The sequence below is a fragment of the Tiliqua scincoides genome, chromosome 3 (assembly GCF_035046505.1).
Source record: "Tiliqua scincoides isolate rTilSci1 chromosome 3, rTilSci1.hap2, whole genome shotgun sequence".
NCBI lineage: Eukaryota > Metazoa > Chordata > Lepidosauria > Squamata > Scincidae > Tiliqua > Tiliqua scincoides.
This window is the reverse complement of record NC_089823.1, coordinates 240155899-240174724: the sequence shown is the minus strand read 5'-3', so window position 1 is coordinate 240174724 and position 18826 is coordinate 240155899. Positions and strand designations below refer to the sequence as shown.

At 50.1% G+C, this 18826-nt stretch overlaps 1 protein-coding gene across 1 annotated transcript; it reads left to right on the top strand.

Moving 5' to 3' along the window:
- The first annotated feature begins 1973 nt into the window (after positions 1–1973).
- CLDN1 (claudin 1) lies at positions 1974–18419 on the top strand. Its single transcript, XM_066620674.1, has 4 exons — positions 1974–2196; positions 16180–16344; positions 17595–17679; positions 18257–18419. Exons 1-4 carry the CDS (start codon positions 1974–1976, stop codon positions 18417–18419), a joined length of 636 nt encoding a protein of 211 aa, XP_066476771.1.
- The last annotated feature ends 407 nt before the right edge of the window (positions 18420–18826 follow it).

Below are 18826 nucleotides of genomic sequence, written 5' to 3'. Positions count from 1 at the left end.
GAAGACCACCAGAAACTGTGCTTGGTTCACAAATAACACTGCACTGTGATGTATTTCAGAGGCCATCCTTCAGGTGCCCCACCAATCTGAGGGCAGGCAGGCAGGTAGGCAGGCAGGCAGCCACCAGAGAGAGGGCCTTCTTGCTGGTGGTTCCTCATTTGTGCTCTTTCCTCCCAAGGGAGGCTCACTTCTTATCTTTCTGTCACCAAGCAAAGGCCTCTCAAGTTTGATCAAGTGTTCAACGAAGGCCTTCTGCCGAGCCAGCCCTCTCGGGGACCTTGCTCTGTCCTGCCTGTGCAGAGTGGGAGCAGGCAGTCCTGGGTTTCAGGGACACAAGGGTATTCCCCTGCCCTGCCTGGGCTGGGACGGAACCTGGGGGGGGGGACCCCTTGCACACAAAGCAGTGACTCCCCTCCCCAATGCTTTCAAAATGTTGAGTTTCAAACACTCTTCACTGCTGCTTTTGCTTGTTCTTAAACTGTGACTTTATTGTTTCCATTAATTCTTTGATAAACTGCCCTGCTAGCATGATAAAAGGACAGCATAAAAAGAACCTTTAGATCAGTGGTTCTCACACATTTAGCACTGGGACCCACTTTTTAGAATGAGAATCTGTAAGGACCCACCGGAAGTGATGTCATGACCAGAAGTGACATCTTCAAGTAGGAAAATTTTTAACAATCCTAGACTGTAATCCTATCAGATTTACCCAGGAGTTAAGTCCCATTTACTAACATTGTTAAAAGAATATACACAGTAGCTTGTTAAAAGTACAGGTCTGTAACATTTCCCCAAATGCAGTCACATACTATAGTAGCATCAAGTCTATATTAAAAATAAAATATTGAAATGAATGGGGACCCACCTGAAATTGGCTCACGACCCACCTAGTGGGTCCCCACAGTTTGAGAAACACTGCTTTAGATAAATAAGTTCTTGGCCCCTGGGTCTCAGGATGGTGCTTGTTCGAAAGACAGGATGATTCTCAGGGCTGATTTTCTACCCAGCACCCAGCATGGCCACATACAGAACAATACAGAAGTGGCTTCTGTATTGCTCCAGAGACGCTGCTCCATCGAGGTCGGATTGTCTCTTCTGCCTGGTCGTGGCTGTCAGCCAAGATAGCTATCAGCTATCTTTCCCAGCCCTCCCTGGAGGTGTCAAGAATTGAACCTGGCTACAGCCCTGCGCCATTTTCAAGTAGGAACCGTGGGGCTGTGGAAGCAACATTGCTTCTCTGTGTTTCCCTGAACCTGGCAAAGGACTAGCCAGGTGACCCACAAAAGGTGTCCATCTGTGAACCATCCATTTCAAGAGGCTTGGAGACTTGGCATCTATGGAAGTGAGGAGGTACTATTGAATCAGTTGTTCGAACATGAATCACCTCTCACCTACTGCTGTTGCTGTACCCTAAAACCACCAAGGGAACAGGGTGGGTCCTGCCATGACTGTGTCATGAGCAAGGGAATACAAGACTCACTCAAGAACACAATGTGTAGGGTTGACATTGCCAAGAAGACATGAATTGCAGTGCTCACATCTAGGGCTAGGATGCTGCAAATGCGCGGCTCCTTCCCTCCCAAGCCCACCCTGCCAATTGCAATCAATATTCATGCCCTTATTAAGATAATACCCATGTTTCATCTGAGGTTTTTGATGATTCTGAACTTCTAGTGAAAACATTCAGGGTGTGAGACTGGACAACTCAAGTGAAACCACCAGAGGGCGCTCCAAGGACTCTGGTTTAAATAGTGAGCCAGAGGTGCTCCGAACTTCAGTTCAGGTGTTTCTTCAGCCCAGCAGCATCCAGCACTGAGACCTTTTGGATTACAAAAGAAAAGGAGTGAGAAGAAGCTTTCTTTGGGTCAGTGCTAGAAGGACCGCTTGGGCTCCACATCCCAGAGCTTCCAGCCAAGGAACCACCAAAGCCTCTTCTTCGCATCTCCCAGGAGCTCCAGTGTGGTTGGGTCAAGATGGCCAATGGAGGTCTGCAGACGCTGGGCTTCATCCTGGCATTCATCGGCTGGATTGGCATTGTCATCAGCACCGCCATGCCCCAGTGGAAAATCTCCTCCTATGCCGCGGACAACATCGTGACAGCCCAGGCCATCTACGAGGGCCTCTGGATGGCTTGTGTGATACAGAGCACAGGACAGATGCAATGCAAGGTGTTCGACTCCCTGCTCAAGCTCTCAGGTAAGCAGCCTAATCACTCTATTTGTGGACATCTTGCCCAGAAGCCTGGACAAGAAGAGTCGGTGCGTGTCTGTGGGACCTCCCTGCCTCCTTCCTCTGTGGGCACATTGAGTGCTTTTCAGATCTTCAGCACCCTGAAATATTCAGAGTGTTGGACAACTGTGTCAGTTCACAGCAACCCTGGGTGGTTGGCTGATATTATTTCTATTCTACAGATGGGGAACTGAGAGCAGTGGCATAGCTAGAGGGGGTGAAAAGCACTACGTTTTGCAGGAAGCCTCACTGCAGCATGCAAGCGCCCCTTCCCCCTCGCTTTGGAGCCAGGCATATGCCTCCGTTTTGCTCCCGTCACCCAGAATGGCCTTGAAGGGGAGGGACTGCTTTCATGCTGTGGTGAGGCTCCCTGCGAAACTTAGCACTTCGTGCCCCCTCTAGGTATACTACTGGCTGAGAGATAACGGTGGCAACTTTATTCATGGCTTCCTAGTGAGTTTATGACAGAGACAGAACTTGAACTCAGATCCTTCAGATCTGAACCCATCCGCTCCACCAGACCACACCATCTGGCCCCAAACAACTGGTGTTTAGAATGTGTTGTTAACATGTGCAGGAGAGTACAGGTCCCTCTGGTTGTTTATGTTCAGGCTTGCAGGTGAGTTTCAACTGATCAGCTCCAACTCCAGCCAAATCCCATTCCATCCTTTTCTGTATCTCACAGAGGTGGGCAACATTAATATGGTGACACCTTGTTTTCAACCAGTTCTGTTCGGGAGGGCACCAACCTCCTGAGCTGCACAGAACTCATTTCACTTTGCTGGAGACTTTTGTCCAGCTTCAAAGGCTTCTACCTTTAAAAGGCAATTGGTTCTATACTAAGCTATCCCTGATCCATCTTGGTTTCCATTGACTGGCATCTGTTGCTTTCACAGGATCATATCTGAACATGGTGCCCAGAGAATCATTCTGTCTCAATCATGGGGCCCTTTCCATGGTATTTTGACAACTGCATGAGAACCCAAAATGTGGCGGTGCAGCTTTCCTGACCACCCCCAAATGCACAGTTCTTCTGGGGGGCTGTCAACCTGATGTTTTCATAAACTGGAAGGCAAAGATGAGGGTGTTCTTAAATAAGGGCATATGTCCAAATGGTTGAGTTTGAAGAATGCAGTGGTGATAAGCTTTGGGTCCCAATGGATTAAAGGGGGCATCTTTACTCTGCATGTGTGTAAATCCAGAGTTGCAGTTGAGGTTTTGCAGAACTGAGAAAGGTTGACTACAGTTCAGGTCAGAGAAACAGCTGCTCTGAAAGCCAAGCTCCACAATCTGTTTTACTGACATTTCTTTGGTAAAACTGAGACAAACTAGGACTTTGGGTGGGGGGAGGGGTCTCTAGAGAGAAAGAGACTCCCACTGTCCAGTTCTTTCTTTCTTTCTTTCTTTCTTTCTTTCTTTCTTTCTTTCTTTCTTTCTTTCTTTCTTTCTTTCTTTCTTTCTTTCTGATTGTATTCCACCTTTCCCTCCAAATAATTGGAGCGCTCGAGGCAGTAAACAATATCATTAAAAAGCAGTAAATTGCAAACAAAGAATGAAATATAAAGTGCAGTAATAGTAAAATAATCGTACCGAACAGTGCAATAAAGAAAATGTATGGAACGGACGTGGGGGTGGGATTGCGCCTGCTGGCCATGCCCCATTCCATTCCCACACATTCATTTGGAATTCAGAATGCTGTTGAAATGTGTGAGCCGGTGTTTGTCAGGCAGAAAGTTCTTGGCCAGTTCCTGCATTTGTTTCTGCACATGAGAATCATTCAAGAGAGAGGTGCTTAACACCCCCACTCCCCACCAACCTCATGCTGTGCTGAAGTTTAGCTCATATCTTACTGCAGTGTTGCATTCTGGTTTGGGTTTACTTGCTGTCTGTAGTATAAACTTGACAGTGATGAGTTGGGACCTTCTCGCGTAGTCAGGAGAGGTGAAGCCATGGAGAGGTAGAGGTGCACCTCTTACAGAGAAGAGCAGTACTTCTTGTCTCAGTCTACACAGGAAAATAAGGGATTGAAGTACATATTCTGGAATAACCTGTGGTGCATCTGCATTTTTTCATGTGAACACAGCCTCTGGTTTCCCATGGGTCTTGGCGTTTTCTTGCTAACTTGTATTGTAGAAATTTTGGAACCAAGTGAAACAGCATAACAAGTGCACATTCAAAAATATCCCTCCAAATCCTTCTTAGTGAATTTCAGTGCTGAATATTCACTGGCTATCCTGCAAACATTTAAATGGATGCTGGATATGTTTGCTGTCTAATGATATTCTGTTTCAGCATTCAGTATATGCTGCTATAGACTAACAGAGCTGCCCTCTGAAAACTGAAACATTTGGCATCTGACTGTTAACTGTTCAACTGTATTTTATAGATCATAGCATTAATAGGCAATGCATTTTAATATTTGAGAAGATGTAATTAGTGACATGTGATGGTATCTGAGAGTACAACCTTATATTTACTTACATGGGATTAAGTTGCTCAGAATTCAATGGGATTTCTGAGTAAACATGCTTAGGATGGGGCTGTGAAAAGATTTGATAATGACCTGCAGTGCCATTCAGTATTTGATAGCTTGTAGTAGCTGAAAGCTCATGAGATTTCTCCCAGGATGCTCAACAAAATCACAACCATCGAAACACTCAAATCTTGAAAGACAGTAAGGCAGCCAAACCAGCACCAAAAAAAATCTGACAAAGGAATCTTCCTTCAAATGCCTGATTGACTAGAATCATTTTCATAGCCCATTTCAAAGCAGGAAGCCTGCAGGCTGGTCTCTTGTGCCCACCAATCTCATTCCAGGGGCAGCTGGCCAAAGAGCAGGGCTGGGGCACCCATCGCACACAGTAGGAAAGATGGCCCTGAAGCCTGAGAGTTGCAGGGCAGCTCTTCCTTGCACCTGCTGCTTTCCCAGAGGCAGCAGGGCACACCCAAATGCCAGCCCTGGGAGCAGCCGCTTGCTCTTCTCGTGCATCTGACCTTCCCACATCTTTCTGTGGCTACTTAACAGGGCAGGAATTATGGCAGCGGTTCCAGAGCTCCAGCTGGCAAGACCAGCACATCTCAGTGATAGAACAAGTGTTTTCTTAGCTCAGGGATTGCAAGGAGTGCTCGGAGCGACAATGGAAGGAGTGAGGAGCCCTCCACAGCTGAAGTTAGCCAGAGTGTGGAACTTGGCAGGAATGTCCTAAGAATGTTTTCATGCTGTTTTGAGAAAGAACAGGTCGGGGGCTGCCTGGGGGGACAGGAACTTTGCAAGCCCCGCTCATGGCTACCAAAGCGGAAACTAGTTTGGTTACAACAGTGTGCATAGAGTCAGTCCACCCCCAGTGGCTCCCCCGCATACACACACGCTTCAGGTTCACACAACCGCCCCCATCTGCATGCAGGTGGGAAATGCTTGCATCCCAGTTACATACCATTGCCAAAAAATGGCAGGTGCAGTTGTGGGAGTGCCTGCCATTGTGTGTGACTGGGCCAATGTACAGTTAGTTCTCTAGCTCATCTCTCCTTTCTCTGTGTGCAAGGAGATCAGCATGAGCCTATGGAAGGTGTGAGGTCTCACCGCATGTTCAGCTGGCCCGCAGATTCCCAGACATGAAATGTTCACGTTTCAGACTGAGGATTTCATTTCCATCTGCTCCGAAATAGATTATGAAAGCCTTGAGGATCTCAGGCTGTGTGTGTGTTTATTTGTGAGATTGCTTTCTGCGGGCAGCTGACCCTTAGTGACGTTCCACTTCTCTAGGAAAGCCTGGAGGCTCTTTCTCTCATAACTTATGGAGTGAGAGTTGGTGGAGCTCAAACCAGTCCAGAAGTGACACTGTGGACCTTGGACACCCTTTCTCTTGATCTTCAATGAGCATGGACTGTGCTTATGCAAAGGTGATAGGAAGGCAATCTGTACATGCTCAGAGGCTCTCTCACTCTCACCCATCCTTATTACCGCTCAGCTTTTTGGACTGAACTTTGGCTCTGAAGAAAAAGATCTAGGGCTGCACTCTAATTAAGACCAGTTCCAAGGGAAATCAAATGGCTCTGCTACTCCTAGGGTGTCTGAAATGGCCTCTATTACCGCTTTCTTGTCTGCAGTGGATGCCATAAACTGATTAGGAGTCTTGCTTTGTTCTACAATTTTCCTCCCTCCACTTCCTCCTATCTGTGCCCATGAGGTCCATCGCACCAGAAAACTTGGCAAAGATACAGTGACATGAGCTTTTGTGGGTGAGAGCTCTTTGGCCAGTGGCATCTGATCATCATGTGTGCTCTCCTTTATGACAGCTGGTGCCTCACTAAACGGGCAAGTCTCTGAGGTGCTCTGATGCACTGAGGGTTTCCTGGATCCTGAGGTCCATTTGTGATAACAGGTGATATTGTTGACCAGAAAAGGCATTCCCTTTGGGTGTGCGGGAAGACACAATCAAGGCCTGAGTGATTTGTAAATCAAGCAAAATGCCCTAGTTTGCCAAGCACCTTGAGACAAACTGGAATACTGAAGGTTTGCTTTTTGATCCAAGCTGCTCAAGAGTGAAGGAAATACTTTCTGGACATGATCAGGGGCACACTTGCTCTTTCTTCCAGTCTCTTCAAGCATAGCTGGAAACAGATTCTAGGGTTGAGGCATACCTCAGATTAGAGTTGGAAACTCCACCCTGTGACGCCCTTTTGGTTTATCCAATGAAACATTAAAGCTGCAGTAATTAGAACCTGCTCCCTGACATTCTGATCCCCGGCCAAAGGAATCATTGTCATTGTCAGCCTCATGATGGAGATTCTGCATCAGATTCAAGAAAGGTTTCCATTGTTTGCAGAGATGATGCTGGTGATGATGCAGGGATTTATTTGGCTCACTGAGTCACCATCTCAGTCCATGCCTGGGTGTTGCTGCTGAACATCCCAACACTTCGAGATCCATTGTCAGGAAGAACCTGTCTTCATACTGGGCCACTCCCTGTTGACTCAAACCAGCTGTCCCTGTTTGCCGCTGACAGTCTAGATCAGGGGTGTCCAAACTATTTGGCAAGAGAGCCATATCATCTCTGTGTCCGGGAGGGGGGGAAGGAAAAAAAATTAATTTACATTTCAAATTTGAATAAATTTACATATATTTACATAAATTAATATATTAGAGATGGAACATTTGAATGAATGAGGGTCTTGCAATAGCTCAAGGCCTGTAAAAGGCCTTGCACAAACCAAGACTGGACTTTCCTTCACTGCTGCATCACAACATTAAACAGCAAGCAGTGAACGGAGTCCTCCTCCTCCCACAGTTCATGCAAGAGGTCAAACAATCGCCCTCATCCTGAGAGCAGTTGCATCAGGCCAGCACGGGCTCCAGCAAGTCTCCGGAGGGCAAGAGGCTCATTGGAGACTGGGGGCTCCCTGCGGGCCAAATTGGGTGTCCTTGAGGGCCACAAGTGGCCCCTCGGCCGGGGTGTGGGCACCCTTGGTCTAGATCCTGCCCTTGGAAAATAACTCTCCATCCCTGGTATAAACAGCAGAAAGGGGATAGGAGGGTACCCACTCCAAGGCTGTTGCCACTGAGAGAAAGTAGGAGGAGGAGGCTTCCTTGCTGCCGCCACTGCCAATGTGCCAGAGAAAGGGAGAGGGGAGAAAAGGGTGGACTCCCTTTGGTGGGGCTCAGCAGATTCCACACCCAAGTGAGGAAAAGGAGGAAACTTGGGAGAGAGAACCTCACTCCCAGACCCAGAGCCAGAGGGGACTGGGCCAGGGCTGGGGGGCAGCATATAGGCTGATTGTGGGTTGGGAAGGGGGGCCCTGGTTCTAACAGACCTGGTTTGTGTTTGGGGTGAACAGGCTCTCCTCAGTTCATTTCAGAACGGACTCAATACCAATGAATCTTCTGAGGAGAAACCTGAGAACTCTCAGGAGTTCTTCCAGACTTGCCATCCTGGTGCAAGAGGGGTTACATGCCCGTGTCTCAGACAGTGGACCTCTGGGAATTGTGGCCCCAGCACCAGTCTCAGCTGACAGCTTTTTGGAAATGCATCTTATCTACCCCCTGCCAAACAGACAAAGCTGGGAAGGGGGAAAAAGCTCTGGATCTGGATGAGGGACAGGAAACATTTTGAAGAACCACTAGAGAGAAGTCATTCAAGCAGGTACTTGGCAAAGGAGAAGCTGCCTGGTCTGGTTATCATATCGTGTAGAAGTCAAGGAGGACAACACTGAGAGGAGGAAGGGCTGGTGGTGCAGGTGCACTTAGCCTGGGCAGCCTCAGGGCTGATGCTGGCCAGTCATGGACAACACTTCTGAGTCAGAGGAGCACTTCTGAGGCCAAGGAGGTCTGGACTCATAGTGTAGCTGAGTACTGTGGACTCAGCACCCACATGAATGTAGGACATTGCCGTCCAGCTGCCAGGACTAGTGCTAGAGCGTGTTTTGCGTGGAGGAGTCTCAAACACTTGTGCAACTGGAACAGGAAGTGCAAAGCCTCTGGGATTGGCATGGCTTCCTCTCTCCTGGATGTTTGCGTGTCAAGGAAAGAAGGAGTGGAAGAGTTGGACTTGCAGCAGAGCACAGGGCCTCCAACAATCACTGGTGGGGTGACAGGGCCCCTGGCCTGCATGCAGAAGGTCCTCCGTGCACCCTGGGCAACACCTACAGCTCAGAGGACTGCAGGTCTCAGGGTGTGGAAAGACTTTTCTCTGGGCCTGGCTGGACGTGCTGGAAGCACGAGAAGACTTTTTGGAGGATGAAGGCCAGCCAAAGTACTCTTGCAGATGTGCCACCATGTGAGTTTGTTGCAGTGGGGCCCATTCAAGCTGTGGCTGAGGAATCACCCTGCCAGAGAGTGTGGGAGGAGCAGTCATCCTGTCTCAGCCCAGAAAGCATATCAAAGGCAGGAACACTGAGGGGAGGCAAGGTTGAGGTTCAGAATGATTCTGGTGTGAGATCCTTGCTGCAGACCATTGGAGCAGAGGCCTGGAGGTGGGACTTCTGTTTCCCAGACTGCAAAATTACAGGCTCAGTGTTGTGGAAAGTATTGCTCAGTCCATCAATTGTTATTAATTGATAGTTACTGTATTGTACAATTAGGCCTGTTTGGATGATAATTCTATCTGGCCAGCCTCACACGTGAAACGGACTGAACCTGCCCGTCCCAGAAGCTTTGAACCAATGAAAGTGGAGGGGGGACAGCAACCTCAACTGGCTGCCATCACTCTCTGTTGAAAGGAACTGTGTTGCGCATAGAGCTCCCTGGAGGAAGGGTGTAAACCCAGAAAATGCCCCAGGATCCTCCTTAGTGATATCACAGAAAATTCTGGGAAATTCAAAACCTCTCTCTAGTTTTATGTCAGGCGCTACTGAAGCTGGAAGCAGCATTAAGAGCTGCATGGGAGCAGCGTTCGGGACAGGCAGTGGCAAAGCTCTGCACATAATGTACTGTCAACAGCCTGGAAGCTAATTCGTCCTGATTTGAGTTTTCCCCAACATGATCACTGATCAAATACAAGAAGCACCCCCCACATCACCCCACCCCACCCACCTCCTCCTTCTGCAAGGCTTTGGAGGCTTCCAAGGTCTCGACTCTGACATCCATGCAAGCCTCTGCTTGCCTCTCAGGAAGGAAACACCCCCTTGTGGAATTTCAGCCTGTTCTGGTTCAGCCGCCAGACCCCAGGTCTGTTCTTCTCCCCACCCTGACCTGGCATGCACGCTTCCTTGGATGCGTTCCCCAAGAACAGAATTCAGGTTGGGGCTGTGCTGGCTCCAGGAGCTAGGAAGGGGGCCTCCACGGGTCTTGGAGTGGCTCCAGACTCTGGCAGTGTAGCGGGACTTCCCAGCCAGCCCTGGGGCTCCAGAGTAGGCAGCACCAATTGAGGAGTCATTTCTGTTTCAGTGTACAGGCCATAAGGATCAGGATGTAAGGATTTCTTTGTTGAAAAGCAGTATATAAACACTGTGGTGAGGAGGAGGATGGAATTTACCCTCCACTGTTGTTAGTGGGAAGAGTGAAACCCTTGCGGTTGGTTGTGCAGCAGAAGGAAAAAGCAGCCCTTCAAAAATAACTTTTTGAGATGCCCTTCCTGATAAGAATGGTTGGTGGCTTGGGTTGGACCAGGGAACAAGTTATGGAGAACCAGTGTAGAGTGCACTCAAGACTATACTCACACGGTCCAAGTGGTGGGGTGTGTGTGTGTGTGTGCAGATCTGAATTCAAGATAAGCGGATTTGCTTAGGAGATTCTCCCCCAAACTATTTCCAGCACTGGTGTCATAAACTAGATTAGCCCTGAGAAAGTCATGGACACGGGAGACTGTGAGGCTCTCAGCCATGTGCTTCCCACACAGCTAAGCTTCATCATGAATCATCCTGCCTCAGTGCCAGGGAGCATCAATTGGACCTGCACAGCACTGGCTGGTCTCACCTGTCCTGCGCTGCCCTTCAGCCGGTACCTGGTACCCTCCTGGTGTCTGAGAGGCTGCAGCCACGTTGACAGCCCAATCTGACACATGTCTACTCAGAAGTAAGTTTCATCAGGGTCAATGGGGCTTACTCCCAGGAAAGTGTGGATAGGATTGGGCTGTGAGTTGGCAGCAGAAAAAAACACCAGTGGGGCTGCTTTGGCAGGTTGACCTCCTCAGTGAGGACATAAGAAGAGCCCTGCTGGATCAGGCCAAAGGCCCATCTAGTCCAGCTTCCTGTATCTCACAGTGGCCCACCAAATGCCCCAGGGAGCACACCAGGTAACAAGAGACCTGCAAGGCTTCCTGGGAATTGTAGTTAAGAACATAAGAACAGCCCCACTGGATCAGGCCATAGGCCCATCTAGTCCAGCTTCCTGTATCTCACAGTGGCCCACCAAATGCCCCAGGGAGCACACATGACAGCAGACACAACCTGATTGCATCTGGCAATCAGAGGCAGCCTGCCTCTAAAACCAAGAGATTGCACATACCTACTATGACTTGTAACTTCCTCCACATCAGCCCCTGTAACTGCATCTGCTGCCAGATGTGGTACAGCCCAGTGTGATAACTTTACTGCTTGATGCTGCTCGGTGTATAAACTGCTCCATAGAAGTGCAACACCACAGAGCCTGGAGGGACCAACAGGTCATCTACTCTGAGCCCCTGCCCAAAATGCAGGACCACACAGAGAGCACCCTGCAGGTGTTTGGCTGCAGACTGCCAGAATGATTTCCAGCACCCTCTCCCTTGCTGAGTCTTGTGTACTTGGTCAAGGTGTGTACCAACAACAACAGTATTTGGTTGTTGTATCTGTGCCCACATATTCTGGCCATCCCTGTCAGCAAGCACTACTTACAGGGGATGGCAGCAACAGCAGCAGCTGAGAACTTTGGTTAGACATGGACTCTGTTCTGAACTCTGGCACAGAAAAAAATGTGCATACCTAACAAATTTGCATACGGAACAAAACAGGTCTCATTAATTGGGAGCATATAATCAGAAAGGCCAGTAAGTCAGCTTGAGGGCCCTTTGGGGGTAGAAAGGTGGAGTAGCAACCCCAGATTAATAAAAAGAAAGCTAAGATAGATAGAAAAAATCTTCCTTCCCCATGTTGTGATAGCTATTAGTTTTAAAAAAATAGAGACATTTATAAAATGCATAGAGTTCAGTGGCTGTTTGTCACCATACCTGACACTGGTGACTGTTGAATTGTCCTGTGGCGAGTCTCTTTCCAATTCTCAAGATCCCAGGAATATCCAGATTTTAAGAGGGTTGGCAGCATTTTGGTAACATCACTGGAAGTTCTTATGTTGTGGGGGGGGGGGAGGGTTACACGTCTTTACCAAGGGGAATTTATTTCTAACAGGCTCTCCTCCCACTGCTGTAGACCCACAAACTACCATGAGGACAACTAATAAGTAATTTGCACGCAGCTCTTTTCCCAAGGAGCTCAGGGTGGCCTTCATGGCACTCAAGCTGGGGACATGGAGTGTCTTCTGCAATCTTATCTCAGCCTTTGTCTTCGGAAGGCAGAGAGCTGAAGCCAACACCCTGAACACAAACAACAGACCAGAACTTGCTGCATTCAGGATGATCCCAGCAAGCCCAGGCCCCTCTGCAGCAAAGCACAACAGGCCACTGGAGGCAGGCAGATTCTGTTCTTGGGGAGGGCACGAGGCTTCATGAGGTCTGGGCAGCAGTTCTGCTGCTCTGCTTTCTTCCTGCATGAGACACTCCACCCTCATGCAGCCAGACTCGAAGCATGTTTACTCTGAGCAGGCAGCCCTCAGGCAGGAGCTGAGTGGGATTTGCTCCCTCAAAAGGATTTCCGCTTGACTGTGGGGAGAAGCTGTTGGTGGTTGTCCCCTCAAGACAGTAGAGGTGATCCGAGAGGGGCAACCCAACATCCTCTGGGACACTGAACAGGATCCTGGCATGCCCCTCTCCAGGTGTACCCACCTCTCTCGTTGGGAGGTTGTTGCTGGAGTCCCAAGAGAAATTATGGTCCCCGAGCAGTCAGGCTGCCCCTGTAGCCCAGTCAGGGCTCCAGTCCTGCAGACAAATGTATGTTTTCTCTGATGAGTTGAGGGACTGGTAGACATTTGCCCTTGCTCTGCTATCCATTCTAGAAATGGTTGTTCTTACTTTTGTCTTAACGTGGATGTTTCAAGTTGCATTTCACGCAGAACGTGTTTGGGGAAGGGTGCACCTCCTCAGTCCACCAGCAACCACACACATTTCTTGAAAGGCCACCAGTGTAAGGCTGTTGTCTAGAAACCAGCCCTTCCTGCAGCGGCCCAAGGCTGCCTTCAGTCTCACGCAGACTCTTTCTTTTTCTAGCATCTCCCTGGTCCCCAGAAGCAGCTTCAGTGGACCACACAAGGGTGCAGAGCCAGTGAGTCGAAACAGCGGAGGCGTCAGCAGGCTGTGCTCACTGACCCAGAGTGTGTGCTCTTACCTAAGATCAGGCCAAGGTCCACCAGATCTGGCATTCTTTGCAGGAATTCCAGCAAACCACAGAAAATGCATGGCTACCACTGAATGAAAGGAATCAATGCATGACCTAGCAGGCCCTGGTGAGATTTGTGTTGTTACAACAGTCCCATTGCACATTCCATTGGATGGTGCATCTCCTGGTGCAACTTTGCAATGAAGATGACAATAGTTTGCTTCATCCCCCTCAGCATTCCTTGGATGAGATAAGGCCCAAAGGCAGCACTGCAGGGTGTGGATCATTGCTGAACAGCGAACACCGTCAGGTCGCAGGTGTTGCCCAAACACCATCAGTATCTTAGGAGGAGGTAATGGCATCATCACTCTCTGGGCTCCTTTTGCCGCCCCATTCGTTGTTCCACAAACTAATTCAGCTTTCTGGGGCCAGCGAGATCATTCTTGGCCTGGGGTGTTGGTGGCAAGTGCAGTAGGTACTCGCTCTGGAATAATTACGCAAAGAGGCTGGGAGTGTAACAGATACTCCTTGTCCCTCGGCCTCCTTGCTACCTGTTAACACAATCCTTATATAAGTAATGATGCATTTACTGAGATGCACCATCCACCCTACCTTCAGGCACGGAATGAGTGTGACCTGACATCAGCTACTGCCATGGAAGTGAGGGGACTTAGTTCCATAGATCAAGCTCACAACCTCAGTGTTGCAAGTTACGCCTGTTATTCCCACTGCACAGAAGAGAGAACTGAGGCATGGGACTGTTTGTGGATGCAGGTTCTGTAGCTACTTTTGAATTGACACCAATAGTTTGTTAGAAGCTGCATAGAAGCAAAACTTTCTCCTTGGAAACCCCCCAAAAAGTTCACAATCCCGAGCAACTCCAGTGGGACTGGAGGCCAAGTCCTGTGGTGCATTATCCATGTATTGATGTGCCCATGTGGGCATTTCAGTGATGACGAGTTGACACAGTGGTGGAACATGTTGGTGTGTCACATGGGAGCAGGATCTGTTCAGCCTCTTGCCCAGGGTAGTAACCAAGAGTCTGGGGGCCAGTTCACTCATCCTCCACCCCACACACATTTGCATACCCCTATGAGTGGAAGGGAAGGAAGATGGCACCCTGCAGCCCTTCCCCCTATGGTCCATGCACCCATTCCCCCAATGGTGTGGAGAGCCTGTGCCCCACAGCTGAATGTGTCCAGGCTGCCCTTCCCAGTGTTCTGCTTAGTGCAGAACAGGTGGGGCTGTGGGGCACATTCCCGCTCCTCCCTCCACGCACTGATTCATGAGGGAGGGAGAGAGACTTATGAACAAGCCTTTGACTTGTGAACTAGGAAGTCCGTGGTCTGAATCTTGCCTCTGTCATGAGCTCACCGGGGAATCTAGGCAAGCGTCTGCCTCTCAACCTTTAATATGCAATGCGTCAGCACACTCGTGACACATTCCCTGCTATCAGATGCGTGGCAGCTGCTGCCAGGGACAGGGCCTTTTCAAGCACAGCTCCCAGTTGTCTTCTTCTCATCCATTTCACCAGGCATTTGGTGCTACATAAGCTGGAATATTCTTTTTAAAAAATAGAATTGTCCTTTTTTGGACTGTGTAAGGGTGTGTGGTAAACTGACTTGGGTTGGTAACTGGAAGGAAGGTTTTAAATAAATGCTAGTCTACTTTGTTGGGTTGTTGTAACATTTACTCCCTTTGAAGCACTTTGACCAGCTTGCAGTATGGTATTGTCTAGAGCAGGGGTGTCCAAAGTTTTTGGTAGGAGGGCCACATCGTCTCTTTGACACTGTGTTGGGGGCCGGGGAAGAAAATAATTAATTTACATTTAAAATTTGAATAAATTTACATAGCTTTACATAAATGAATATATTAAAGATGAGCTTATATGAATGAATGAAGGTCTTGCAATAGCTCAAGGCCTATAAAAGGCCTTGCACAAAGCAAGGCCGGCCTTTCCTTTGCTGCCGCTGCTGCATCACAGACGTGAAACAGCAAGAAGTGGAGGGAGCCCTCATCCCACAGCTCATGTGAGAGGTCAAACAGTTGCCCTCATGCTGAGAGCAGTTGCATTGGGCCAATGCGGGCTCCAACAAATCTCTGGAGGGCCAGAGGCTCATTGGAGACTAGGGCTTCCTGAGGGCCGCATTGAGAGGCCTCGAGGGCCGCATGTGGCCCCAGGGCCGGGGTTTGGGCACCCCTGGTCTAGAGGCAAAGTATCATTATTGAATAGAAATGCCCTGGAAGAAAAGGGCCTCCCAAAAGGCATTGCTGTTGAGAACCACACTGATGTCGCAACAAGCTCCACCCTTGACGTCAGTGGGAGTCTTGAAACTCCTGCTCTGCAGGGCACTTCGGTTTGTGATGCAATTTGATTTTCTGACTGCTCCAAATGGGATGAGCGTTGTGAATCCGTGCCCTGATCGGGGACGTTCAGTGGGTGGGGAGGCAGTGAGGCAAAGCCTCCCCACCAGAGTCCTTTGAAGAGCACCGCCACTGTGGGAGGTGTGCAAGCACATCCCTGACCCTGATTCAGGTCCAGATCCAGTCCAGTCACTGTCTCCCCAACGGAGTGAGTCATAACCTGCACTCATACCTGTGAAATCCCCAAGAACAATCCTCTTGCAAAATGACCTGAAAATACGAAGTGGTGCATAGGGGCTCTGTGAGTGGACATGGGCTTTGCATTGCTCCCCTCAGGTCTGTTTCTTCACAAGAGGATCCTAAACAGTCTGGACCTCTCCAGACCTGACTCCTTAGTTGACTCTTTAGACGCTTCCTGGTTGTGTTGCTTTGACAGAGAAATGCCATCTCTGAAGAGGGCCCATATCTCCATGGTAAGCCTCAGATGTGCTTGGAAGAGATCCCAGGATCGGTTCCCAGCACCCCGGTTAAAGGATTTGAGGCAGAGGGACTAGGAAGGGGACCCCTCTCTGCCAGAGACCACTGGAGAGACACCACCAGTTGGATCAGACCGTACTGAGCCTAGGTGGACCAATGGTCTGACTCCGGCGGCTTCCCTGCTGAGCATCCTCTGTTCTTTTGCAGGCAGCCTGCAGGCCACTCGGGCCCTGATGGTGTCCAGCATCCTCCTGGGGCTCATTGGGAGTTTTGTGGCTGTGATCGGAATGAAATGCATGAAGTGCATGGAAGACGACGAAGTTCGGAAGATGAGGATGGCCATCTTCGGAGGCATCCTTTTCCTGCTTTCAGGTCAGTCGTGAGTTCTGGATGAGCTAAAACCGGTTTGGAATTTGGGCTCCTTGAGGGGATTTGTCAGGGAAGGGAATCTCCATCTGGGAAGGAGGGACAGCTGCCAAGTACGCGTGGCCCAGACCTGGGCTCCTGAGAAGCAGAGTGTGAGGCCAGAGTCGGGGCAATCCTGGGACTGTGGCGGGAGGGCTGAGAGTGTGGCCCGAAGGGTTGTGATGCAGCCTCCTGGCAGGCTGAGCTGCATAGGAGCTGCCTTGAGGGAGTTCATGGTGGAAACGTGGCCTGGATGGGCCTGAGAGCCCTGTGAGTGGGACTCCTCTTGATGTAGTTGTCTTCTTCAGAAAGCTGCCCCAAGGATCTCTGTTTGGACCGGGCTCTGGCCAGGGTGAATTGTTCCTGTAGGGCGCCCTCCTCTTCATCACTGTAGCTAACAGCAGTTTCAGGGGGGTAATTTAAATCAGCAAAATGTTATCCGCCTCCCTCATGCTGTGACCCCAGTTCCAATGCCCTGGGATGACTTTTTGACAAACCACCAGATGTCGGGAGCTCCAGCGACTTGTCAAGCTGCACTCTCGGTGCCAAGCTGGGTTGTGAGGTCACCGCGTGGTGCCTCTGTCGGTGGCACTCTGCACTGCATGAATCCCCCACCCACTTCCACCTTTGCTCTCATGCACCCTGTGGAGGGTGGGTGGGTGCACTTCCATCCCCTCTCCCCTTCACTTAGAGATCACTGCACACAGCCTCCTTCGCCCAGGCCTCTTCGCTCTGAACAGCCCCGGCTCATGCTCATCGCAAACAGAAAAGCAGTGGAATAGGGAGGCTGCAGGGAAGGGGCAGGCGAGCTCCAGATCACCTCTCCCCACCCACTTGGTGTTTCACAAGCCCCAGGTAGGTGGGGAGATGTGATCTGGAGACGTGGCAGCCTTTGCGGTCTACTCCTTCCTCCAGCAGTACTGGAGCCACAGCTGCTGCTGTGATCCTCTTCCAACTTGCTTTAGGCATCATGGAGCACCCAGTGGAGCAGCAGGCTGGGGGTGGGCAGTTGGGCAGGGGGATCTGCTCATCCGTTCGCCGTCCCTCCAAGAGTGCTGCTCCACACCAATACTTCAGGCAGCCTCATGGTTGGACCTCCCCAGTCCCAACTGTGCTCCTGGACCACCTCCATTCTGGAGCGCACCTCGTCAGAGTCTGTGTCTCTGCTTTGCGCTGCTCAATCACAGCTCCCCTCTTTGTCTTCTCTCCACCCACAGGTTTAACAGCTTTGGTGGCCACATCTTGGTATGGAAATGTCATCACTCGGGACTTCTTCGACCCCTACGTGCCAGTCAATGCCAGGTAGGAATCACCAGCACATTGGCCCTTCTGGTCCAGTTGGCTCCTCCAACTGGCAGCATCTCTCCACGATTTTCCCAGCCCTGCTCCTCAAAGCCCTCCATGCTCTCCTCAAAGCCCTCCATGCCTCCATGCCTAGAGGTGCCAGAGACTGAATCCAGGCCCGTTGCTATTCCAAGCTATGCTGGGACCATCACTCTGTCACCCTGTTCTGTTTCCAAAGGGGATGTATTTTGCATTCCATTCATCACTTTGTCGCCCATGTACTGTAAAGTGATTGGTCTTGAGAAGCCCCATTGGGAAGTCCCCTTCTCCTAAGGAGACCTACGGGGGCCTCTGCAGTTCTGTTGGATGCAGCGGTAGCCATTTTGGAGCTAGGCTAGGACTGGACTGTAAAGCTGCTGTCCCACGTACACTCACCTGTGAATAAGCAGCATTTGAAACAGGGACTTATTTTTGAATAAACAGGCAAGCTTGTGCTGTAAGGTGTGGATCCCCATTGCCAGGTCTGCAGGAGACAGGCAGGGGCTCCGCTGACACCACTGTGGGTGATTGATTGGATTGTTCTTCCTTCTCCCAGGTTTGAATTTGGACAAGCCCTCTTCGTTGGATGGGCTGCAGCGTCTCTGGCCTTGCTGGGTGGGGCCTTCCTCTGCTGCTCTTGTCCTCGACGAGAAACCTCCTACCCAGCAGCACGGCCATACCCAAAGAGTGCCCCCTCTGGAGGGAAGGACTACGTATAATACAGAATGGAGATGGCACAAGGAACTACCTTGGCATTGATGATCCCAGGAGGACACGGCCTTTTTGCTGTCCTTCCTTCCCACAGCAGAGCAGATGCCCAGCGCACTGCTCTTGTCTCCATAAAAACAAACGTGTGTGTGTGTCTATGGGTGTGAATGTGCAAGTGTGTGCAGCAGTTCCTGCATGTGTGGTCCGTCCTTGCCCTGCCATCTAATGAGGAAGCCCAGTTTCAAATGTATATACAATGAAATGACAGTGGAGCATCTAGACTTCAGGGAAATGCCAAGAAGAGACCGTTCTTCCAGCCTGCTGGGCTTTTCTCCACTGATTCTCTGTGGTTTGTCTCTCAAGCACGGTCCTGCCATCTACTGCCACTGTCCCCATTACTACTCCCTATGTATGTATG